Consider the following 26,823-nt stretch of genomic DNA (forward strand, 5'->3'; position numbering starts at 1 on the left):
CACCATTTAGAGCTCCCACTTAATCTAGGCCTGTATTGACCCACATTGGGTATATCCAGAAATGCCAGTAACGCCATGGCCCTACAGACAAATCATGTTGTGCATACCCAGCTTTACCCATCATTTCACTTATACTGTATGCATGGTTTAATCCAAGTATGCCGCAATATTTACTGTCTTTAATAGTAACCAAGTCTAGAATAATTTTAGATCTTCTAATTATTTTGTCACGTTGTCTTTTTATTCTTAATATTGAGATTAATTACTTGGGGACCTTCAGATTTCACAGGACTACAACTCCCACCATCAGCCAAAGCGAGAGAGGTGGTCAAACCCTTCTCATTTCTATATCTTTTTCCACTGTGTAAAAGATGAGCTTGTGGGAAGTTAGTAAAGTTTGTTTTTGTTTGGTTAGGTGGAAAATATTCCTTTTTTTTTGTTTCCACACGAGCAGTGAAGCAGATGTTTCTGTTTGCTTCTGGGAATAACATGAGTTATATTTTGCTTTCTTTACTCCATGAGTTCATAAGCTCAAAGACCCCAGTGTGCAAGAAGTCACCCTTTCCTCAGAAAGAAGTGTCTGGTATTGCTGCTCTTCTTGATGTCTGTAGAAGACTTGAAGAAGTTATGGTAAAGTTTGTTTCTGATAGACCGTGTGCCCATGCTTCCACATGACTGCCTCGAAGTTTGGGAAGTCATAATCCCGCGCTTATCTTAGACATGTGCCCTATAGGTAGAATGGAACATTGATTACAGCTTAAAATGGTACTCAACTAAGGACAAAAAAGACTTCTGTCTGGAAATGGATGAACTGACTATTGTAGAGTCTGCTTTTGCTTGTATCAGCCATTGTTTTCTTTATTTTTCCAATAATTCACCCTATCTCCTTCCAAAAGTTGTTAGTATCATACTCCTTCTACAAGACACCAAGCAAGGGAGGGAGCGTGACCTAAAAACAGTTGAATGCATGGGAAGCTAAAAATGGACTGTCATGAAAATTTCAAGAAAAGCAACAATAAAATTTAAATTTAAAAACAGATATTTTTGTGATTAAATCAAAAGGCAATAAGTTTGTTCAGCAGAAGCCCTGTGCATTAAACTCAGAATAGGTACAGCATGAGTGGATAGTAAGCTTTTGAAAACATAGATCCCATTTCTTTTTACATTTCCTAGTCATTCTTATCAGAGTTGTTTTGAGGACAATATCCAGAAGTGTACAAGTGGAAGTCAGTTTTTCTGATGTGTTATTTTTCCAACTTTTCTCTTTTGTTGTTTTTGGCTACAGTGAGTTTTTCGACAATATCCTCAAGCTGAATGGGCAGTGTTCACTAAAGCAACACAAGTAACAGTTTTTAATGTTCCCATTTCTGAAGAAATGGAAGTAACTTGACCTTGAACTGGCCACTTGTTTATTCAGTATGTTCACCTTGACTAAATATGCTAAATATCCTTTATCCGGAAACCCGTTATCCAGAAAGCCACACAGAGGCCATATCCCATAGACTCTATTATATTCAAATATACAAATTTTTTAAAAATGACTTCTTTTATCTCTGTAATAATTAAACAGTATCTGGTACTTGAGCCAACCTATAATTAAAGGGGGTTTTCACCTTTGAGTAAAGTTTTAATATGATGTAGTGAGACATATTCTAAAACAATTTGCAATTGGTTTTCAAGTTATTTCGTTTTTTTCAGCAGCTCACCAGTTTGCAATGTCTGTAATCTGGTTGCTAGGGTCCAAATTACCTTTCGCAACCATGGATTGATTTGAATGAGAATATGAAATATTAATAGGGGAGGGTCGGAAAAGAAAGATAAGTAATAAAAAGTAGCAAAAAAAGTAGCTTTACACAGCGTTTGTTTTTCGATGGGGTCAGTGACCCCCTTTTCAAAGCTAGAAAGAGTCAGGAGAAGAAGGCAAATAATTCATAAACAATAAAAAACAAATAATGAAGACCAATTGAACAGTTGATTAGAATTGGCCATTCTATAACATACTAAAAGTTAACTTGAAGGTGAACCATCCCTTTAATCCTTTTTTGAAGCAAAACCAGACTGTTGGGTTTATATAATGTTTACTTGCTTTTCTAGTAGACTTAAGGTGTGAAGATCCAAATTACAGAACAGTACATTATCTGGAAACCCCCAGGTCCTGAGCATTCTAGATAACAGGTCCCGAGCATTCTAGATAAGAGGTCCCATACCTGTTCCCTACAATTTAAGTAAAAAACTAAAGCTGACTATACACATACCAACCCTGCCTGTCAAATTGGCTACTCCTGTCTGGAAACTTATAAGCCCATGTTAGGATCTCAGAACCAATACCTAATTGATATACATTAGATATGTTTTAGGTAGGTCATCACTGGTGTGGACCAGTGTCAATAAAAGTAGATCCAACCAGGGTCAACCTATCATACCAGCCTAATGTGGCCCACCACTTGGGTAGTCCATATCTGGCAAAGATCCCCTCATACAGAGACCTCGTTAAGCAGGCATATCCTTCTGTGTTCAGCAAGCTTTAGGGCAGAGACCCACGTTCAGATTCGGGGAGATTAGTCGCTCTGGCGACAAATCTCCTCTTCATCGGGGTGACTAATCTCCCCAAACTGCCTTCCCACCGGCTAGAATGTAAATCGCAGGTGGGATGGTAATCGGATCACTTAAATTTCCGAAAGTCGTGAGGCAACTTCGGGTGACTATGGAAAATGAAGCGCTCCCGAGTGCCATCCCGCCGGCGATTTACATTCTAGCTGGCGGGAAGGCCGTTCGGGGGGATTAGTCGCCCAGAAGAAGATGAGATTTGTCGCTGGTCGACTAATCTCGAATCTGAGCGTGTGTCTCTGCCCTTAATGTAATGTAAGTCTATTTCCAAAAGCACTTAAAGGAACCTTTCTGCTGTTATTAAACGACGGCTCGTCAGCATTTCTTGAAACCCATAATACCCCAAATAGGGAAACTCACCTTGATCCAATCTATGTGTCCATAGCTGCTGGAATTCTAGGAAGTCAAAATGTGCTTAATACATGGCAAATTTGCACTCTGCCCTTTTACAGTTGTTGAGGGCTACAAACTTGAGACAGATACCTGTAATGGCTAGTCAGCCTGAGTCCCCCAGAACTATAAAACTGCAATGCTATACATTATAAACCCAGACCCAGTGCACAGTAATTTTATTTATATTTAACATCAATAATATGATACCTGTTTAAGAGATTATTTGTTACTTTCAATATCCTGTATACAGTATAACTAACTTGGGGTAGTGTCATAGCAGATGGTAAACGTTTATCAATTAGGGGAATTCAGTCTTTCTCCTTGTAGAATCTTATAGTTTAGTCTTAATACAGACATTCTTTATACGTCCCTTGATTTTTTTTCTTGTTCTTTGCACCTACAGAGAAGCAAAAATACATTATTAGCCTTCATTTTATTTACTCTGTGACCCATGCTGACAAATTCTGATGCGCAGACAAATGAGATTCAGTTTTTGTTCAGACCCGATGCCAGGCTTGTTCATGTTGATGGAAGGGAGAGCTAAAATAGCACAACAGAAACCACAGTCCCCTGTAGAGCCAACACTGACCCTCTTTGTGTGAGTTCCAACAAAAAATCCCTATCCAACTGGCAATAGAAGAGTCCAACTCACGAGCCATTAGCAAGAAGTCACTCACTGTTCTTGCATTAGGCAAAGAGAATCAGAAGCTTACTCTCCGATGGTCCATTTTCTAATGCGAGACAGCTTTCAGTATTCATTAACGAGAAGTCCGTGTGGTTGTACAAAGACTAAACAAAATAAGAAACTTCATTTAAGATACCAGGGTCAGCCAAATACACGGCTGGCAAGAACCTTTGGCTTATTTAAGCAAAGTAAATGAAGCAGCACTGTGCTAGGAGTGTGTGTGAATGTTCCCTTTAAGGTTTTGAAGCCTGTGTGTGGGGAAAAATGATTTTGGACAAGTTTTTCTGACAGTTGTGGTGGTGAGCAGGTCAGAGCAAGTAATTAATGGCACATCATATCTCTCTGTATAAACAGTGAGCACTGTGTTCCTGTGTATACTCTAATTTATGTGTAGACATGCAACATTATCCTTGTGTTTTACAAGTCTGGGTTGGTGTCATAATTCCTGTTCAGCACTCGGCTTAGACGGGATCTTGGTGTTTGTTTGCACATAGGTGTGTGAGAGTGCTTTTGGGTGTGGGAGAGAAGGTAAATCTGCAAAAGAAAAAATATCTATAAGACACATCCCAGAATATAAATAATGGGACCATTGTGGGGTTTGTAACTCACACATGTCCAGATACTATTTGGAAGTTGGATAAGTGAGATAGTTCTCAAACATTGGGCAAAACGGATGCCCCAGGGTATAATTTGAAAACTCCTTCTTAGTGACCCATATACAAATGTAAATGTTATGGGTGTCAGACAAACAAGCGGTCACCACAGAGTGTTTACTTGCTACTACCAAACAAGCGTTGTGTTTATGGGTCTCAGTAGTCGAAAGACTACAACTCAGGAAAGTAGACATCCAACGGGTTTAATTCCGCATTTAGTGGGTGCCTTCGGGGCTGCAAGCCTGAAACTTTTAAGCCATGAAGCCATTGCCACAAATTGTTCCTCATACTATACATCAATTGGGAGTCCACATCTGATTTCCATCTAATTAAGCCCAAGGGACTCGCCCCAGTTCTCAGGCAATAACATACAAGAAATTCCCTTATCCAAAGATAACTGTCCCAAGGCTTTTTTCAGTAAAAAAATTTCACTTTATTTAAATTAGCATTAAAACTCAGATACAAACAAACCCAACCAGGCCCACCTTACGCGTTTCGCACCCTCCGGCGCTTAGTCATAGGTGGGGTTTGTTTGTATCTGAGTTTTAATGCTAATTTAAATAAAGTGACATTTTTTTACTGAAAAAAGCCTTGGGACAGTTATCTTTGGATAAACAAATTGTTCCTCATCAAGAAGTATTTTTATTAGGGATGCGCTGAATCCACTATTTTGGATTCGGCCAAACCCCCGAATCCTTCGCAAAAGATTTGGCCCAATACCGAACCAAATCCGAATCCTAATTTGGAGGAGTGGAAGGGGACAACATTTTTTCCTTCCTTGTTTTGAGACAAAAAGTCACTAGATTTTCCCTCCCCGTCCTTTATTTACATATGCAAATTAGTATTCGGAATCGGTTCGGCTGGGCAGAAATTTGCTGAAAAAGGCCACATCCTGGCCAAATCCCGAACCGAATCCTGCATTCAGTGGATCCATAATTGTAATTCCAAAAGTGCAAAGATCAATACAAAATTCCATTGTCATAGAGACCCAACTAAAAATGTCTGGCGATGGCTCCTCAACATACTTTGAACATCTATAGTCATTATTTACATTTACACAAATAGGACTTGTTACACACAGTTTATTTAGCCCTGCATGCTAAAATGGGAAAGAGATTTAAATATGGGCATAACCAAAAAGTTGTGAAGGACAATTTGGGATGCAGCAGCAAAGACCTTAATTTGTACAGTAAGAGTATAGAGGTATGGGATCTGTTATCCGGAAACCCATTATCCAGAAAGCTCCAAATTATGTAAAGGCTGTCTCCCATAGACTCCATTTTATCCAAATAATTCAGATTTTTAAAAACGATTACCTTTTTCTCTGTAATAATAAAACAGTACCTTGTACTTGATCCTAACTAAGATATAATTAATCCTTATTGGAAGCAAAACCAGCCTATTGGGTTTATTTAAGGTTTACATAATTTTCAACTCGATGTAAGGTATGAAGACCCACATTACGGAAAGATCTATTATCCGGAAAACCCTAGGATTCTGGATATCAGGTTCCATATCTGTATTAGAATTACACTGCTCTTATGACACTATCCCCAGTGCAATTGAATAGGATTTTTTGGGCATCTGCTTCTATGGATGGATACGGTCATTAATGCACATTTGGTGGCTCTGCTTGGTGTAAAAATAATTGTGGGATATAGTGCCATCCATGTTGTCCCAATTATTCAAATGCAGACTTAAACCTGACCCTAAATTGGGAGAATCTGTTACTAATTTTGTTTGCTTGTGGTGTATTAAACTGAATTTCCGTGCAATTAATTAGAGCAGATATAGTAGATGTGATCCAAAAAGTATTTCCCAGCACAAATAGAGCCACTTAGTTAGTTCCATACCTAAAGTATTCTGGAAATCACTGCAGCTGGCTGCGTCTACACAGTATATACAGTATAGTTTGTGAATATCCCACACATAAAGGGCAATTGTAAGTACGTAAAATAGATGAATATTTGGAATATCTGGTTTTCATAGATACTTTTCTGCGGATGCCTTACAGTTCTTTAGGTTTTATCTTTTTCATTTTTCTATAGGTAAAATTCTCTTTCGGAGGAGCCACATTCGAGATGTTGCAGTGAGGAGACTGAAACCTATTGACGAATACTGCCGGGTAAAGACCACTTAAACCTTCTGTTATTTTTTAATGTTAGGCAACATTAGTTGGTGATGTGAGTAGAGAAGCCAATAACAGATAGCTTGCATTTGCTATAGCTGCATGGACAGAGCTACCAAAACTCACCAGAAATATTGAATCCAAGTGTAGATGAACTAGAACTTCTAAACACTGGATTTTTGCAGGAGGGATTGTTCCTTTGCTCACGTACCTTTGACTTAGTCTTTAGGATATGCTAGCATCTCTACTTCATTTAGAACTGTGGTCATTGCTAATCTTATTCCCATATTCTTCATTATTTTTGGGCATGTGCTGGCAAACTTGTGCCACATAGTAGGCTGATTATATTGAATAATACATGTTCATGGGATTGTTTTTAAAGGAGAACTAAAACCTAACTAAAGAAGTAGGATAGAAATGTTGTACATTATGTTTTGTGCTTCTGTACCAGCCCAAGGCAACCGCAGCCCTTTAGCAGTAAAGATCTGTGTCTCCAAAGATGCCCCAGTAGCTCCCCATCTTCTTTTCTGCTGATTCACTGCACATGCTCTGTGCTGCTGTCACTTACTGAGCTTAGGGACCCACTCACAATATACAGTACACATAGAATAGAAATGTCACAGTATAAGGCTGATTAGTAATTAATACAGATAATTACGACACATCAGCTCAGAAACCAGTGCAATTAGCATCAGAATTTAATAATCAGCCCTGTAGCATCAGCTTATATTACAGACCAACCTCATATTCTGCTTGGTCATTTGTGACAACCCCTAAGCTTAGCTTCTCCTCAGAGCCCACGGAGCATGTGAGTGTCACAGACACTTTCCAAGATGGTGACCCCCTGTGACAAGTTTGAAGTCCAGGATCATTGCTGCTATTGAGAGTCTGAAACCTTAGGCTGGTGCAATGAGTTTAGTATATAAAACATGTAATGTTTAGCCATATTCATTTTTAGGGTTTATTTGTCCTTTAAAAACTTCAGCCACTGGACCATGGAAATCAATTAAAGGACTTCTGTGGACTCTCTGTGGATTTTCTTATGGCATCCTAGTTATTAGACATCAAACTCAAACAAACGTACCTGTTACTTACTAAACTTATCTGCCCCCTCCACTGGGGAAAGTAACTCTTTTGAGCATAGAGATATGAGGATTCAATTGCTGCAGTTCCCCATGTGAACCTTGTGATGTCACTATATAATGTACAGACACAGCACTTCCGTATAAAGGCAGTTGGTGGAAAATCATTTTTTACATTAAACAAGTTTGAATTTAAGAAGTAACACAAGTGACATCATAACTGATGACATCACTAAGCATCAGGTATAGTGATATATTCTGCAATTTATTCCCTAGGCTGTAAACTTCCAGGGACATGGCCCTGTGACCTCTTGTCTCAGTTTTTGCTTTTCCCATTGTTTTGTTTCATTCTGTAATACTGTGCGTTATTGCAAGTTCATTTTATAGCAATAATGAATATGTTTGAGATTAATAAATTAACAGTAATAGTAAAGATTTGTGTTATATAATCTTTTGTCAACTGGTGGTTTTGTGTTGATTACTCTGCAGGCTCTGGTCAAGTTGCCAGCTCATATATCACGGTGTGAAGACGTTTTAAGATTCTTTGAGGCTCGGCCAGATGACTTGGATCCTCCAAAGGAGTAAGTACATCTTGTGTAGAGGATGCCGGGAGTTATTCGTTTTTCATCTACTAGACTGAGAATAATGTACCTAATCGGCATTGCTCACAGTGTGGGACATTCCTTTGAATTTACACATAAACATTACAGCTTGCTTTCCTCTTCAGAGTTTATTTCTATAGATAGCAAAATGTTAGGAATGCACCAAATGCAGTTTTATAACGAGGACAAGGGGAGGCCCATTTATTAAAGTCGTTTTTTTTTTTTTAAATCGAAAAAATCTGGCTAATATTTGATCAAATGGTTCCGACCCAAAAATTTGGATCGTATTCGTTTCATATTCAAAACTTTCTCCCGAACTCGAATGTCAGAAAGGTTATTAACATTTCCAAATGTCTCAAGGGACCTCAGCCATTGACTTGTAAATGAACTCGGCAGGTTTTAGGTGGCGAATATTGGAATTAGGACTGTTTCCATGGCCGTGATGTGATAAATCTCACCTTCAAATTCAATTCAATCTCGAAATCTTGAAAATTCAGATTTACCATTCGACCCTTGATAAATCTTCTCCATACAGTGTGGGTGACTTAAGGTGGCCATAGACGTAGAGATCCTCTCATTTGGCGAGCGGATCTCTCCTCTATACGCCCACATTGAAGTGGGCGATATCGGGCCCTAGGGCCCAACGATCGGATCATAATGCATCCGATACGGGCGGTCGGATCGCAGGACCGCATAAGCGCACAGATGCGGCCGCGATCCAACGGGATTTTTTAACCTGCCTGATTGAGATCTGCCCGACTTTTGGGAAGCCTGTCCGATGGCCCCACACATGGGCCAATAAGCTGCCAACTGTATCGGCTGTTGTATGGGGGCCTTAATAAATCAAATTTTAAACCCTAATTTGCATATTCAGATTTGAGAATAACAAACACCTGTAAATTGTCATTTTCAGTTGTCCAGAGATATGAAGTCATGTGACTTTAAAGGTTCAGGTTCTGTTCAACTGGGATTTGGCTGAATCCTCCAAAAAAAAAGTGGCAGGATTTGGTGTATCCCTAAAATATACTGTATATGTATAGTATTTATCATGACCAGGGGAGTCGTTGAATCTCTGTCTTTTTGGAATGTCAAAACAATATAATAATTTACGCTTGTATAAATAATTGCTAAGGGTCAGGGCACACAGGCAGATTCAGGAAGATTAGTCGCCCGACGACAAATCTCGTCTTCTTCGGGGCGACTAATCTAAAATGTAAATCGCCGACGGGATGGCACTTGGAGCAATTTGTTTTCAGAAGTTGCCCGTAGTTTCTTTGTCAGGCAACTTCGGCCGACCTCGGAAAACGAATCGTTCCGAGGGCCATCCCGTCAGCGATTTACATTTTAGTCGGGGTAGGCAGTTCAGGGAGATTAGTCGCTCCGAAGAAGAGGAGATTTGTCGGTTGGCGACTAATCTCCCCGAATCTGCCCTGACCCTAAATGTTCTTTAATCAAATATAGTATGCATAGAAAAATATTTCCCCTTTAAGAAGCAAATCGTTTAGTATTGTGAATAATGTATTCCTGTACTGGTTTGTGTGTAATGGGCCTATAACCCTTATCAGTTTTCCATATCCAGACTGTATCTGGCATCTCGTTAAATGATAGTCATATCAGCTACTTCCTATGTCAACGGCCTTTCGCTATCAGATGAATGGGGACATGCCTTTGTCTGCATTATATGGGTATTGGCATGCCAGACAGAGAGTTGTAGTTTAGGGACAGCTGTTTGAACAAACCTATTTCATCGGGGGAGAAACAAAAGGTTTAAGGTAAACAATGGGTTTTTGGAAGACAGTAGATTTCCCTAATCATCATTGATTGGTTTATTTCAAAGGCTTGGTAGCTAATGGACTTGAAGGTAACATACCAAAAGTGCAAAGTGCTCTGCTCTGAATCTTCAGGGATTTCTCCACTGATTTCAAAAAGTAAGAATTTTTGAAATAAAGAGGAAAGATATAAAAATGGCTTTCTGTCTGAAGCTGGCCATAGGGCACGGGCACACAAGAAGATATACGGAGATTTAATCACCCGGCGACTAATTGCCTCTTCTTCGGGCGACTAATCTCCCCAAAAAGTATTCCCACCGGCAAGAATCGAAATCGCTGGGGGGATTGCACTCGGATCAATTCGGTTTCCAAAGTTGCCTGACAAAGAAACTATATGCGACTTCGGAAAACGCGTTGCTCCGAGTGCTATTCCGTTGGCGATTTAGAAGGTTATAGGAGGAGATTAGTTGCCCGAAGAAGAGGTGATTAGTCGCCGGGTGACTGAATCTCCTCAAATGTTTGCGTGTGTCTCTGCCCTAAATGTACAAATACAGATATTTTTGGGAGCTTTGAGGGTTTGTATGATTGGGTCTCAAAGGAAGTCATGGATGAGTTCCAGGAAGCACTGAAGGCCATCTACTATAGGGTCTATTTTAAGCAAATAATTTTAATTTTTAAAAAGTAATTTTTTTGTAATAATAAAACAGTACCTTGTACTTGATGTTAGCTTAGCTGCATGAATCTGTATTGGTGGCAACACAATCCTATTGGGTTTATTTAATGTTTAATTGATTTAATTGATAGCTGACTTAAGGTATTGTGATCCAAATGACAGAAGGCATTTCTGATAGATTATATACCTGTACAAGGGAGTACCCAGGCATTGTTATACTGATTTCTGATGCAGCAGGATAGAACTGAGTAAAGGGCCCATAACTTATGTAAACATGCTTAGAGAAACCAATGTCTTCAAGGGGTTGTTTGGACTTCAAGGGGTTGCTCACCTTTGAGATAACTTTTAGTATGATCTAGAGAGTGATATTCTGAGACAATTTGCAATTGCAAATTTTTTTCTTTTTTTAATTTGTGGTTTTTGAGCTATTGAGCTTTTTATCCAGCAGTTTTTCAGTTTGCAGTTTCAGCAGTCTGGTTGCTAGGATCCACATTGCCCTAGCAACCATGCATTGATTTGAATAAGAGACTGGAATATGAATCGAAGAGGGCTTGAGTAGAAAGATGAGTGATAAAAGGTAGCAATAACAATACATGTGTAGCCTTACAGAGCCTTTGTTTTTTTAGATGGGGTCATTGGCCCCCATTTGAAAGCTAGAAAGAATCGATAATAAAAAAAAACTATAAAAGAAAATAAATAATGAACACCAATTGAAAAGTTGCTTAGAATTAACCATTCTATAAGATACTAAATAAAAGTGAACTACCTCATTCAGCTGCTGTCCTCCAGTTTCACTTGAGTAGCTCTTTCCGTTCCCTTTCCCATGCCTTTTCATTTCTAACTGCCATGAAACCCTTGAATGTTCCAGAGCAGTCAGGTGACACACAGCTAACACAGCCAGGCCTTTAGAATCTGGATATTTTTCAAGTACCTAGAGATAAAGGGGGCATCTAACAGCAGACATAGAGATAAAAAGATGAATCACTTGATAGAAAACTGTCTGCTTTTCTAACTTCAGAATACATCATTGCCTTGGTTCGGTTCTTTTCACTTTGAAAAACAGCCATCACTTAAAGTTGACGTTGAAGTCTAACAAAGATCAAGAAGAAAGCCTTCTGATAACCATTAGTCTTTCAAGGCTCACATGATGGCAGCAAGGTCATTAAGTTGGGAATTTTGATGTTTGGCTTCTAGTTTTATGGCTCTGGTTGGTGCCTAAAGCTGGCCATAGGCGCAAAGATCCCATCGTACGAATCGAGGATTCGTATGATTTTCGGACCGTGTGTGGAGAGTCCCAACATCTTTCGTCCCACGGAGATCAGTCGTTTGGTTGATCGACCAGGATAAAAGATTTCTGTCGGCTGCCGATAATTTCTCTGCCTAACGTACGATTTTCAGTGGGTCGCCAGCTTTTGGCAGACTTAACTTTCGTACGATTGCTGTCAGGGGCAGAACATCGTCTGATCTGTTATTTTACTACTTTATTTCATCTGAATGGTTAGGGCAGGTCGTGAGATTGGGAAGTCCGATTGTTCGCGTCTATGGCCAGCTTTAGTCATCTTGGTGTGTCCAAACCTGTTCCCTTTGTGTGTCCAGGCAGATCTATTAGAGTGGAAGAAGTAAGAGAAGCTTAAGGTGGCTATACACGGAGAGATCCGCTCGTTTGGCGATGTCGCCAAATGAGCGGATCTCTCCCTGATATCCCTACCTTGAGGTGGGCAATATTGGGCTGATCCGATCGGATCCTAATGAATGGTAACGGGCGGTCGGATCGCGGAACCGCATCAACGAACAGATGCGGCCGCGATCCAACGGGATTTTTAGTCCTATCCGATCGAGATATCAATCGTGGAAGCCCGTCGGGGGGCCCCATACATGGGCCAATAAGCTGCTTTTATTGGCCCGTGTATGGCCACCTTTACCTGTAGGGTTGCCAATTTTCAGGTGACACTTTCTGGGACAGGTCCTATTTTCCATAGTGGGAGGACCATGGGTACAGTGGACCCACCATGAGTGGATTGGGGTCGGTAGTGGAGCTGTGCGTGGTGGGAGTGGGGATGGAGGGATTAAAAGGCTGGGTCGATGGTGGAACAGTTCAGGGAGATTGACAGTAAACATGTAAAATCATTTCCATACCAAGCAGGTGATTCAGTGAATACTGACTGGGTGGGATCCCTAATTAGCTGATACAGTTTAAAATAAAGACCTAAATATGTGAAATTACAGTATGTTATGGCCGTATCAATTTTTTTGCTTGGAGCTATAATTTTAGATTTAAGGATAAATTTATGAAGGCTCCGAGTGAAAATTAGATTTTGAATTTTCACTTTTTTTTTTTTAGTCAAAACTCTCAAATTAGAATTGTGAATTATCCAAACTTAATTCGAATTTCAAGATTTATCATGCTCTGGCCCTTTAAGAACTCGAATTCAGCTATTCGCCACCAAAAACCTGCCTAATTATTGTATAAGGGTAGAACTACACGAACGTTTTCGGCGCAATCCAAATCTGTGTCTGCATCCAACGGTCGTGTCGCGTCGGATCAACGCTGTGACACCATCCGACAAAGCATTCACTTACCTTATTTTCGTTCCATGCGTTTTTTCGCAGCGTGTAGGATCGCGCCGAAAACGTTTGTGCACCCTACCCTAAGTCAATGGGAAAGGTCAATTTGGTGATGTTTGCAATTTTCCTGGCAAATCGAATTTTTATATAGTATTTGAGTTTTCTCGTCGTTTAAATTAGTTTGAGTTTAGCAAAGTTTTTTTATTTTTTTTATTTAGAACAAATCCTATAGCAGTAAGCACAAACAAGGCCTTCTATTGAGTTAGAAATGGCAGATGCTAATGAGTGTGTGATACTCGCTGGGTCAGTCTGATGGTGTTTGTGTGTGAGTGTACAAGAGGTCAGACGTGCTTGTTGTGCTCCGTGCGGGAGATGAACAGGAGCTTTCAGACCTTGCATTTTCCAGATGTGCTATTTAAATCTGGAAGCGGAGAACTCCGGGGCTCAAGAAAGATTTGCTTTGTGATCTCTTGAAAAGTATAAAATATGATACTTTTAATATTGTTGCCTTTCGGGCATTTACGCAAGGAAAGTAAACAACCGCACTCCATTTTTTCTGCATTATAGGTTTGCATGGTTGCACACCCGCCAGCTGTACTTTTGAACCCATGTACATTGTATGCTGTCTACCAGCTGTTATTCCCTTTGTCCTCCGATGTTCTCCTTTAAATTACCTTTCAGAAGATTGATTTTTTTTCTTGGTTTTGAATTATTTAGCTTATTGTTCAGCAGCTCTTCGGGTTGGATCTTTGGTATCTATCTGGTTTTTGACATGAGGTTGTGCCCAAAGAGGGTATATTTACCCTTTAAATATGAACTACCCAACAGACATGGCAGGATGAAAAGGTCTTAAAGAGGTTGTTAAGTTAACTTTTAGTATGATGAAGAAAGTGTTATTCTGAGACAATTTTTGTTGAAAAATTGGTTTTTATTTTTTATTATCTGAGTTATTTGGCTTTTTATTCAGCAGCTCTTCAATTTGCATTATAAACAATCTGGTAGCTAGGGTCCAAATGACCCTAGCAACCATGCATTGATTTGAATAAGTGACTAGAATATGAATAGGAGAGGACCTTACTAGAAAGATGAGCAATAAAAAGTAGCAGTAATAATTAGTGTGTAGCCTTACAGAGCATTTTGCTTTTTAGATTGGGGTCAGCGACGCCCATCTGAAAGCTGGAAACTGTCAGAAGACAAAGGCAAATAATTATAAAACTATCAAAAATAAATAATGAAAACAAATGGAAAAGTTGCTTAAAATTGGCCATTCTATTACATACTAAGAGTTTACTTAAAGGTGAACCACACCTTTAAGAACCTATAAATTGTACAGCTCAGTACCGGGGGATTGCTCATCAATGTCTTTCTTCTCTTTTTTTCTTCTCCTTTTATTCTTACTAAATGTTAAAACTCAATAAAGAAAATATTTTAAAATTAAAAAAAAAAACTATGAACTACCCCTTTAAAGAGATATTTTAACAAGAGTTCACATTTGAACCACACACTAGTAGTCTCTGGGCGCTTTTTCCCAAAACACAAAAACAAATGATGGTTAGGGCACATCCCCATTTACATTTGACCTACTAATGTATTTTCTAATTTAGGAGCCCTTGAAGATCACTTAGGGACTTGGGAGTTTTTGAAAATTCCTACAGAATTTGCTAAATCTTAGACGCAGCTCCAGAATAGAGCATGTAGGCCTGTGTCTCTCTCATTAAAAACACCTGGCAGCTCTGTATTCGTGAACAGCAGGCTGGGGTTCATACGTGGCCATTCCCTTGGATGCCCCCTGACTCGGGCACAAGATGTAGTTAAGCACTTTACTTACCAACACCCTATGGCAGGCATTAAGGAAGAAGGAAAGCTACCGAAGCAGTTTATTCGCAATAGATTAGCCACAATAGTGCAAGCTATAACACTATATTTATTCTGTACAATGCTTTACCATACCTGAGTAAACAGCTCTAGAATCTCTCTCTGTTTGTTTAAGATAGGAGCTGCCATATTAGATAGCGGTAACATCAATTCCTGCCTGAGTCTCTCCCTGCTTACTCGTGTCTCTGGGCTCAGATTACAGCAGGGAGGGGAGGAGGGAAGGGGAAGAGGGAGAGAGGAGCAAACTGAGCATGCTCAAGCCCTAGCCCTGGAGGTTTAAGCTGAAAACAGGAAGTCTGATACAGAAGCCCATGTGTACACAATAGAAGGAAAGAAATGTGGTGTTTCTTTTGACAGAGGACTCTTTACTTTGAGGGTTTATTGGTGTAGTTATGTAGACCTTTCAAATAAAGCTTAACTAGTTTTAACCTTTCCTTGCTTTAATTAAATGACTGCATTGAGTCCTCAGCACTTAATCCAACACAAAGCACATGCTGCAGAAATACCATGGGTGCAATGTTCTGGGGATCGGTCCTGCCTGTGGGATTAAATATGGGGTTCTTCTCTGGTTTGTTAGGTGTGGGAATGGTTGCAGGTACTTGTGATAATTATTTAGCGTTAGTTTTCCTGCAGTGCGTGTAGCCTTGAACTTTTACAAATTTGCCAGGTTAAAGGGTCCTTAATTACTCCATAGCTTTTTCCTGACCTTTGATCTCAGTCTCTGTTCAGTGTCTTGTCATTTTCTCTTTGTATTGAACTTGCATCAAAGTGACGTCAAGCTCAGTACTGCAGCAAAGGTTTAGGGGGTTCGGATTGTGCTCATCGTGACTGGTCCATGACTCAGGGAAAGGGGTAAAGTCTGTTTATAGCTGCAGTAGACAAATGCATTGCCAATGCCTAATAAGCAAGACAAGTTAATTGATGCTTTACAAAGTAGAATGTCAAGGAAACGACTCCTCCCTGGGGGCTCAAGCGGTGTATTTCAAGCTCTTCTCAGCAGCTGTAGGGAACAGGCTCTTGTAATGTGTTGAAATTCATTTACGTCCCTGATACCACCCAGTGTGATTTTCATACTTTGGACTATTCTCCTCCTCACTTCTGTCCTTGCCATCATTGGATCACCATTATTTGTGGCCATAGACGCACAGATAATATCATACAAAACTAATTACGATATTCGATGCGTGTATGGTGGGAAAAGACCTGACCGATATCTGCAGAAGACTTAGATATCGGTTGGCTCGTCGTTGGGCTGGACAGAAAAATTTGATCGGGTGCCTTTGAATGCACCCAAATATTGCCCATTGTTAGTGCTGAATTGTCACATACAGGTAGAATTCTATTGTTTCTACCTGTATATCTGACAATTCAGCTCTACACGTGTGTACTGAAACGAATGATCTTTCTTGGTAAGATCTTTTCCAAGAAAGATCGTAATTGTTATGTCTATGGCCACCTTAAGGGTATGAGTGTATATGTGATGTGCCCTGCATTGAATAAATACCACATATTACATGCACTTTGCCCCAGGTGATGACAAGTAGATCCAATATTCACTTGTTGCACAGGTAACACTAGACTGCGCACAGTGGCGTAACTAGTTGTTACTGGGCCCCATAGCAAATTCAATTTAGGGCCCCAAAATATTTATAAATTGGCCTATTTTACCAAGATATATTAAAATTGCTAATTAATTAGGGTCTCACTGGGCCCCCTACACTCCTGGGCCCCCCTGCAACCGCAGGGTCTGCTTCCTCTATAGTTACGCCCCTGACTGCGCATTTCCAGCTCTTGGCATTGTCTGGACTGAGAAAGCACCATGGATGGGTTTACCCTCATATATCATTCATCTGTCTCCCATAGGAAACCATTGGCTTGGTCAACTTTGGAGTGGAGAACATACATTTTGATTTAAAGTCTAAAACTAACTAGATCATTGGTGAAATTCTAACCGGTCTATTTCAACCTTTTACAAATAAGCCCCTTCGTATATGTGAAATGTAATTAGATTTAACCAAGGGCTCTGTATGAGGGCTGGTCCATGGGTGGCAGACTGTTGAGTGTTGAGTGAGTCAGCTTTGCACTGTTATTCTCCATTCATATCTTTCACCTCGCTCATGGCTGCTCCCGTGGGGTTTATCACTCACTGCTGAACTGAAAACAGAATTGTCTGAGGATTGCTCACACACACACAGCCTGATAATATTGTCAGCATATGTATATCAAACTAGCACCTTATCTTCCCTAGGTACTTCTTCCAGGAGTATTTTAGGCAAGGAATTTGTGTCAATGAAATGGCAAATGGAAAAGGTCACCAAGCAGTCTTGATGAATACTATTTAATCCTTCTCTAGGGATCGGGTAAAAAAAAATGCTGCCAAGTAAAAAGAGACATTATAAAGTTTATAACTTGGGTTATCTTGTGTCCTGAAGGAGCTTTGGTAAATGTTTTTGGTCAGTGATCCCCAACCATTGGGCAACATGTTGCTCACCAACCCCTTGGCTGTTTCTCCCAGGTGCTCATTTTTGCATTTCTGACTTAAAGGCATAATAATAAATTACAGTCCTTGTCTGGCACCCCCTAGGAATTTTGTCATGATTGTGTTGCTTCCCAACTTTTTTATATTTAAATGTTGCTTATGGTTGAAAAGAGTTGGGGACCCCTTCTGTAGGTTAAGAACATGACCAAACAGCATGTGGACAGTATTGGTTGGTTTTGTGGATAGCATTGGTTTTCATTTGGCGAGGGTTGCCCATTTTCTACAAAAAAATACCAGCCTTGCTAATATTGGCATCAATCTTAATTTTTACAGGCCAACCAGTAAAATACAGGCCAGGAGGCAACCTTATCTGTGGCTAACAGGTTCAGTAAATAAAACACAAGGGAAGGCATTTCTTGAGCAACTGTTCATTATAAACTATGACAAAAGGTTTTGCAACTGTATCAGAATACATGAATTTAAAAAAGTTGTGGAAATTTGTTGACAAAATAGTGTCTTACAATGGAGACTATGGGACCATCACACCCAGAGAAAAACTGTTGGCTTTTGGTTTTGGGCATGTAAACTGTAAAATTTTGTGTAAGCTGAACTCTGACATTACTCCCATCCATATTCCCAGCCAAGCACATTTGCCTGAATGCAGTTATTCTAAAACGTAAAGCCCAGAGATTGACATTCCATAGGATACAAGCCCCGTTAGATATTAAAGGAACAAGTAAACAATAATTGTCAATTTGGATGAATTTTTCACTGTACGAGGGGCCAGAATGTGTATTTGTCCAGACTATACCCTTGCAGGGAGCGGTTAATGTATGCAGTCATTGCGCCTCTGCAACTGGAAATGTGTGAGGGCAGGCTGAACTAATCATATGTTCATGTTTGGGAAATGCAGAGTCTTTCTTACAGAACACAGACCCAGATTGTGCTTGCGAACTGCTTCTCATAAACCAGCCTAATCTTGCCAAGCAAATGTAAGTCTTTCCCATTCTACTTACTCTTACCTCTTGTCTAGCAGAAGGCAATCACTTGACTACACTTTCATTCTGCTCATGTACTCGGCAACTTGGTCTGGTCTGTGTCAGACAGATGAAGCCATCATTGTCCTTTTATTCTTGTATGGCTGCAATTTCCAGCCATGTCATCAGTTTACAGCTGGCAGAGGATTCCGGGTAGTTGCAGTTTAAACGGTAGGATAGATATTCATGGTTTATAAAGTTTCCGCAAAAATGGCTCATCTTCTTGTCTTCGTCCTCTGAGTATTTTGCATGGGTTCTTTTTACATAAGACAACTCATATCTTATCCATCAGAGCTGTAGTCATCACATAGTGAAGATACGTTGGCTGTCCACAAAAAAGGACAGGGTCCCCAAACTTTGGGACAAGATAACAAATGGTTATAGGGCTTATCTACTTCTCAGTAAGGATGAGATTAGAGGATAGTTGGCAATTTGTGTTTGATATTGGCAGAACAGAACTGCTGTATCTTCATATATATGACATCATTATTAGATTATGGGCATGACACAAAAGGGGCTACAGCTCAAGAGTTCTGAGACGTCCGTAAACTCTCACAGCAAAGCCCACTAAAGCTGGCCATGCACAAAAGGATCCACTTTTTGGCGAGTCGTTGAACTGATAGGTCTTTGAGTCTTGGAACTGATTTGGCCATCCATATGGCCCCATATTGGGATGATCCAATCATTGGCCAGAACCCTATGGAGAATTGTAGGAAGTAGTATCAAATGTGCCTAAAAGATATCTTAACGAATTTTGGCTGAATATAAGTTGGTCAGGCCATCTGAAACCAGCTTCTGGCTGGTTTGAATGGCCCACTTTAAGTTTGATTTGTTTCTGTTTGTAGAAAAATATGAATACAATAGAAGCCAAAAACACATTGTGCAGAGTGCTTAAACCATTCATTGTCAGCCACAGTGTGAATAACTTTCTTTTTTTGGGTCCCAACCAACCCATCCCAGTGTGTTGTACTGCTTGGAATATGTAAGTGTTTCATCCATAAACTAAAATAATCATGCTATCCAGTAATATCTCAGTGGTTTGGTCCATCATTCCAGTGTGTTGTGTATATCATGCCTTAAACCTCTATTAATATTTCCCAAAAATGCACCTTACCTGCCTGTTCACCCCCAGGTCAACTGCCATTTATGTTAATGGTGGGGTGATCACAATCATATTGTCCAGTTGCAAAACATTGGAGTGACAAAACACTTGTGGAATTGTCCTAAGGGCAGTGGCACACAGGGAGATAAGTCACCCGTGATTTTTAAAAGAGAGATTTGGCGACTGATTGTTTGTTTTGTCTTCCAAATGAGAATAATGTAAATCGCCAGCGTCAAAACATACAAGGCTACTTTTAATCGCATGTCATTCCAAGACCCTTTTCTGAGCAAATACACTGAAATAGCAATTCCATTACCAAGTATTGAAATCTACAAAAGTAAAACACACTGGCAGATTAGTAGCAACAATTGTATGTAAATTTTACGCATTGACGCTATACGTCATTTCTGGGCGGCGGTTTTGAATTGTTCTGTCCCAGCGTCTTGGGTCCATTCACAATTCATATTAAAAATACGCAGAGGAAACCACATGTATGAAAACACGCCAGAGAAAACAAAATTTCTACTAAAATGCCATTTCCGAAGAATTTTTTCGATATTGATCTTGTGGGAGGAGAAAAGTAGAGTGTGGCATCATGGGTAGTAAATCGATTGGGCCAAAATTTGTGTAGAAAAAACTTAAGTGGACAGTAATGGTAACTATAGATACGACTGTCTCCTTCCAGCGGGTTGTGGGATACACAGTTCTATCCCTGGGTGCTAAGAATGGTTCCTCTTGCCAAGAGCGGCAATGTGTGTGTGGAAACAGAGAACACAATGAAACCAGATTAGGTGGTGGATCATTAATTTCCACTCCAGCTTTGCACATCAAGCAAGTTAAATATCTAATCCTGGTGGGACAGGTTGGCCTATGCCCAAGTGCCATAAATCTCTGACAATGTGTATTTTCAGATGTTTGGTGTGTGCCAGTTATGCCTTTATTGTACCTGTAAATTCCATATGGGGATAATCAATATCCTAAAAAACACTGCATCTCCCATTTGTAGTGGTGACTGACTCAATAATTCAAGGTGCCCACACTGTCTGAATTTTCTTCTGTAGACTTTAACCAGTCTTATCAATGTTGAGCGAACCAGTAAGAAAATATCCTAATGCTAAATATCTGTGTGAATAAAAGTCATGACAGGCAACCTACGGTCCCTCTCACCACTGCTTCCCTCAACATTAGTGAAATGCTTGGAATGATAGTAGAGTATAAAGATGAGGCATATTGTCTACAGAAGAAATTAAGAGTGGGCCAGTAAGTGTCTTATGCATGTATCCCTGTAGATCAGCTCTTAAAATCCTAAGTCAAAGCTGGTGGTTCACAGACTGGTGATTCTAGAACTCTACTTATTTATTTAAGACTGCTGGGACAGATGTGAATCTTCAAGTTTCATAGGGGTGAACAGCGACCCGAAAAAAAAAGTTGGACTAGAAAGTTAGGGCCTCAAAAAGTCTGAAAACAATTTATGCTCAAAAGGCCATGCTGAGATTGGGGGCACTAGACAAATGCTCTTACTTCCCTGTCCTAAATGAAGACCCTGTTGGAATAAAAAGATGGCGGGTAGCGCTGAATATTGTTGTTTTGACAATTTGCACAGATAAAAACAAAGTATAAAACAATGGAAGGTTAATCGGTCAGGGGTCCCCAGCATTTTTACCCATGAGCCACATTCAAATGTAAAAAAAGTTGGAGAGCAACACATGTATGCAAAATATTCCTGGGGGTGCCAGTTATGGGCTGGTATTGACTACTGGTAGTCCCTTTATGGACTGGCAGCCTACAGGAGGCTATTTTGGCAGTACACCTGGTCTTAATGCAACCAGAACTTTCATCCAAGCCAGGAATTAAAAAATAAGGACCTGTTTTGAGGCCACTGGGAGCAACTTCCAAGGGGCTGGTGAGCAACTGGGGAGCACCAGCCATGAGGCAAGATGAAAACCCAGCAAGTTACCAGGGCTGCTCTTGGTAACTTTAAAAGCCAAATTTCTGGGTTTTAAACCGGAAATTTAGCTCTTCTAGTGCATGAGAGTGGTGGGTGTGGGCAGCATCACAGGACCCGCCTCATGGCGGCTTAGGGGCCCGAATTGCCCCTTGTGAGCAAAATGTTGCTCACAAACCACTGAATGGGGATTACTGCCTTAGGCGATATATCATAAAATACAAGGTATTGTGAGTCAGCACTCGTGTCCCTGGATTATATTCCTAACAACAGCTTTCCAAAGCCCAAAAGAAATATTACCCATCTACATGATGGATTCCTGGTGCTGGGACTTAGTATATCAAAGGCAATAATGTAATAGCCAATGCCTTCTTTGTTTCCACGCACGGCTCAGTACATTTGCTTCAGACATCAGGTCTGATACACATCTCTCCATTTAACCTCACTGGCCCCAGTGCCTCAGATCTTTTGCCTTTGAAAGCATAGAGGTCATGTTAGAAATCAACACCAGAAGACTTATGGTTGGAGTAGTTCTAATTTGCAATGTCACACTGATTACAAGCTCTGTATGCTTGTTGCACATGCACAGCGGGGATTAGCACAATAAAGCTCTACCTGGTGTGTGACATGTTCCTTCTTATTGATATTGGCTTTAGTTACCCGATAGCCCTGAGCAATACCCTGCAACTTAGTCCGACGGTTCAAATGAACCTTGTGTTTTTCAGCTGTGGGGAGTTCTTATTCACCAACAACCGGAAAGCTGCAGCTTAGGCATCCTTGTTTTATCAATTAAGACGTCATCTTTAGTGTAACATTATTCTATAGAAAGATGTCATTTTTTAGGAGTGGATGGAAATCCATACCATTTCAGCCCCACAAAATATGACTAGGCTAAATCATTTTTAGGTTTGCCCCAACCAAGGCAAACAATATGGCAGCCCTTTTCTTTTTAAGCTGCGTGTTATAAGAGGGGGGAATGTTATGGGCACCCATAAGCTTAATTTTTTAGCCCTGTTATCTGTTTAAGGAGAAAATAACTGCAAAATAAACCCTCCCCACACCAGCTGCTCTGTCTTCGTGTCTCCAAACGCACAAGCTGGTGCTACCGTATATCCTAGCTTGGGGCACTTTGTGCAGGTGAATAAGTCATCAATCAGAATCAAAGCACAGGGCAAAGGCTGATTTTATCCTGCCTCCTGTTCCTTTCAATGAAAATGAGCTCCATGTCTGCAGGAAATTAGTTTCTATTATGCAATTTCCGTTTCCCTACCCATTTTCCCTCTTATCTTTACAGATTTATTAATGAGCCCCTTTGGCCCTGGCTTATGTCACTATTTAAATCATCATGTCCGGTTTTGGAAAAAAACAAAACGAAACTGTACTGTATGGACAAACCCCTGCTTTTTCCTAATTCAAGAAAAGGGTTTTTTTTCAGTGTACACAAAATACTTTTCCCTCCGTGCAGATATTTGAAATTCTACTGAGTTGTTTCTTGTTGTATAGGGAGAAAGTTGCTACTTTGAAAGCTCAGCCAATGATAAACAAAACTCCAAAGAATTAAAAGGGGTTCCTAAACTTCTTCATATGACTGTATTTATATCTGTTTGGGATTGCTCATCGGTTGGTGGAAGCTGAGCATTTCTACTTTCCATATTGGGTTGCCACCTTTTTTCCATGGGGAAACGGGCTGGGGGCAGGGTGGGTGACATCGGGGGAAGAGCGGTGATGGGGGTGGGACAGATGGCATAGTAGGCGGGACTAATGACATGGCAATCATCAATTGGCTGATTGCCATGTCATTCACTTCAATGTCCTTTCCAAATTTCCTAACTTGGAAATCCGGACAGGCACTTTTAACCCGGGCAGCCGTTCCAAAAACCGGGCTGTCTGGGTGAAAAGGAGGACTGTTTTACTAAAATAAGTCCCCTTGTTGTTATGATTATTATTATTATTATTCCGCCCCCTGCTGGCAGCATTCTCAGTGTATAGACATTCCTGGTAAATAACAAGCACATTGAGGAAGTTGGGAAGGAATGGAAAAAAGATCCCTGCTATCAAGATGTTGGTACATGTGTCTCATGGTTAGGGAGTCTTCTCATTCTGAATAATGGAGCTCAGTGACATGTAATGACTCAGGGACTTCTGGCATGTGCCCAGTGGGAGACCTTAATAGTGGCTGGTTAGTCAGTAGTGAGGGAATAAATCCCAATGACTGTGGCTGGCAGAGGGCATGCTGGCATTAGGTGCACATTGCACTAGGGCTACTGTTTGTTGGGTTTTATGTGCTGGATTATGACAAGCCCATCATGTCTGGGATTTCCCAAATACCAATTAACATTGGCATTGACCAACGAGTCTGCAACCTCCAGCATGCAAACAAGTTTCTCTTTGGTGCTTTCATCTGTCCTCTTGGAGCAAAGTGTGCTTCATAAGCACTTAATGTCATGTTCTGCATCTGAGACCCAAGGCCTTAAAGGCACATCAACTGTGGATCTATCAGAATTCTAAAAGGTCACGGCCCAACAGCCCTGGGGAGCTGCATGAGAATGCCCCGTGAAACTCAGATAAAGCTGGGAGAATATAGAAACAACGTTCAGTTAGGACATCCGCGTCAAAACCAGTTGTCTAAACATGTTGCAGGGCACATAGTCTGATTACATTCATACTGTACTATGTGCTTCATGTAATAACCTCCTGTGTTACTATTAAGATTGACTGCACAATAATGCCCTGCTGCACTGTTACAGTACCGTGGCAATGCTCAGTTTATCATTGCCCTTTATTAATCTCTTCTTCTGTAGAGTATAAACTCTTAATGCCCCCATCACGTCATGCTCCTTTGTGCCTGCACTTCTTTCTATTATACAGGTATGGGGTCTTAGAGCTTATCTGGCCTTTACAAATAAACAGTAATTGTATTATATGGACAAAGTAGGATAATGTGCAGGAATGGAGCTTGCAGGAACCAATCAGTGGGATCAAAGTAAAGAGTTTAGAGAGTTTAGAGTTGGACAGCTCATTATGTTGGGGGGACATCTAGTGGTCAGACCCAAATTTATCTCTTTTGCTGGGCTATAAAAAGTACCTGGGCTGGTCTAATTACACATATAGGATCCCTTGGCCTGAAATGTGTTATCCAGAAAGCTTTGAATTATGGGAAGGCCATCTCCCATAAACTTCATTATCAGCAAATAATTATAAATATTATAAGAGAGAGAATATCATGTTAAGCAAGGCACTCACAAGACTTTAAAGTATGCAGGGCCGTATTTATATTTTACATTTATTTTTTTAAATTTAGGAAAAAAAAAATCGCCCAGCCTCTTCCACGGATTGCCATTGGAAATCCGATGAAAGAGCTGGGGATGAAGGGTAGGGGCCGTGCTGGTTTGTGGAAGTGACGTCACTTCCGCAACGTCTGTGCGTGTGACATCACGCACACGCCGCGCTGACATCACACGCACAGCGTAGGGGGCTTATTTAGGTCCAATACCTAGGGCAGCATCGGACATAAATAAAATATATATGGTGAAAAAGAGATAAAGCTTATTTATTATTCCAACGTTTTGGTCTTCCTTGAGACCTTTCCTTTTCTATATATACAGTATGTATAAAGAGAAAAAGCAAATCATACATTTTATATATATATATATATATATATATATATATATATATATATATATATATATATATATATATATATATATATATATATATATATTTATATATAAAATTTATGATTTGCTTTTTCTCTGTAATAATAAAACATTACCTTGTCCTTGTTGATAACAAAGCTGCATGAATCCTTTTTTTGTGGCAAGACAATCCTATTGGTTTCATTTCATGTTTAAATAATTTTTAGTAAAATATGGTTCCACATTACAGAATAATTCCTTATCTGTATACCCTAGGTCCCAAGCATTCAGGATAATCGAGCCTATACCTGTACTTAGCTGAATAGATATAGTAAAGAAAGTACTAGTGAACTACATTTTAAAGTGCCAACATGCCTTCGTTTTTTTTCAGCATTTGTCTAATGGATGTATTCATTCTTTCAATAGTGCATTAAATGTGTTGCAGATTCTGCCTTGTTCAAAACTCCATGTTGACTTATTGGCAGTCTATCATGAAACAGTACTAAGCCCTACTGCTCTCTAGTTCTAAACACAATGCAGCAAGAGAATTTGGAGAGTAAGGGTAGTAACGCAAGGGGCAAACGCGTGAACTTTTTCCCCAGTTGACGTATATTCTTTGCTTTATTTATATGCTCACGTGTAGGCTTCATACCTTGAAAACCAAAACTGGACCTGGGTGCTCATGCAAAGAATTCAAATAGTATGTCCATAGTGTCCATGTAGACGGCACTGTTCTGCTTGAGAAAGGTTCCTGTGTGGGACCGAAAGTTGGATCAATAAACCTTTTTTATTTTTCAATTATATGTTTTATACTTTATATTTTCACACTTATATATAACAGAAATATATATGGCATTACAAAATGTCAAAAACGAAGAGTATGCACACACTCCTTCTACTACCTGCTTGGATTACAACTTGATTTTATTCCATATAGCACAGGACATGTTTGTTTTTATCTAGCGGGTGGTAGAAGGAGTGCGTGCTTTCTCATTGTTTTTGACATTTATTAATTGCATATATATATTTCTGTAATATATAAATGTGAAAATCATTTTTTGGATGGCAGTCCTGAGGGGGTTAAGAGCGCTGCCTGCTAAATGACTTTAGGTAATGGCTGCCCTGTCACTTATCCAGACCTCTCCTTTATTATGGATACTAATTCAAGGACAGAAAAAGCTTTTACCTAATTAAGGGGAAGATCCACATTAACCCGAGAGGATAAATGCCCAAGAGGCTCACTGGAAATTTGAGCTGCACACAATAAGTAAATCTTATAGAAAAAGCCTGTTATTCTTTAGCCTTTCTTCTTTCTGTTGAACCCAGTTATTTAATTCCTAAATCCCGCTCAAGTGAACATCACATCTCATATTCCCTTGTTTACCAAATGCAGTGGATTCAGAAGCAGAAGTCGCAGTGCCCCGTTCTCATCTGGCTAAATAAGCATAAGGATTGCACACTCAATTGCTATAAAAAGTCAAAATGTATTGGATCAAAACTTACATAAGCCAGCAGATAGCCCTATGCGTTTCGACCACATGGGTGCGCCTTCCAAATCAAGCACAAAGTAGAGTTTCCATATTATTTATTCCT

The 26,823-nt window shown here is 40.0% G+C and overlaps 1 protein-coding gene across 10 annotated transcripts in view; it reads left to right on the forward strand.

Annotated features, from left to right (window-relative positions):
• sh3pxd2a.S (SH3 and PX domains 2A S homeolog) overlaps window positions 1-26,823 on the forward strand; it is a 181,405-nt gene that overhangs the window by 67,549 nt on the left and 87,033 nt on the right. For all 10 annotated transcript variants that reach the window (XM_041570932.1, XM_041570936.1, XM_041570931.1 and 7 more), the window contains exons 4-5: window positions 6,387-6,463; window positions 8,038-8,129. In XM_041570932.1, coding sequence (XP_041426866.1) covers window positions 6,387-6,463; window positions 8,038-8,129 — 169 coding nt within the window. The remainder of the gene's footprint in view (window positions 1-6,386; window positions 6,464-8,037; window positions 8,130-26,823) is intronic.

The sequence above is a fragment of the Xenopus laevis genome, chromosome 7S, assembly GCF_017654675.1.
Source record: "Xenopus laevis strain J_2021 chromosome 7S, Xenopus_laevis_v10.1, whole genome shotgun sequence".
Taxonomy (NCBI): Eukaryota; Metazoa; Chordata; class Amphibia; order Anura; family Pipidae; genus Xenopus; species Xenopus laevis.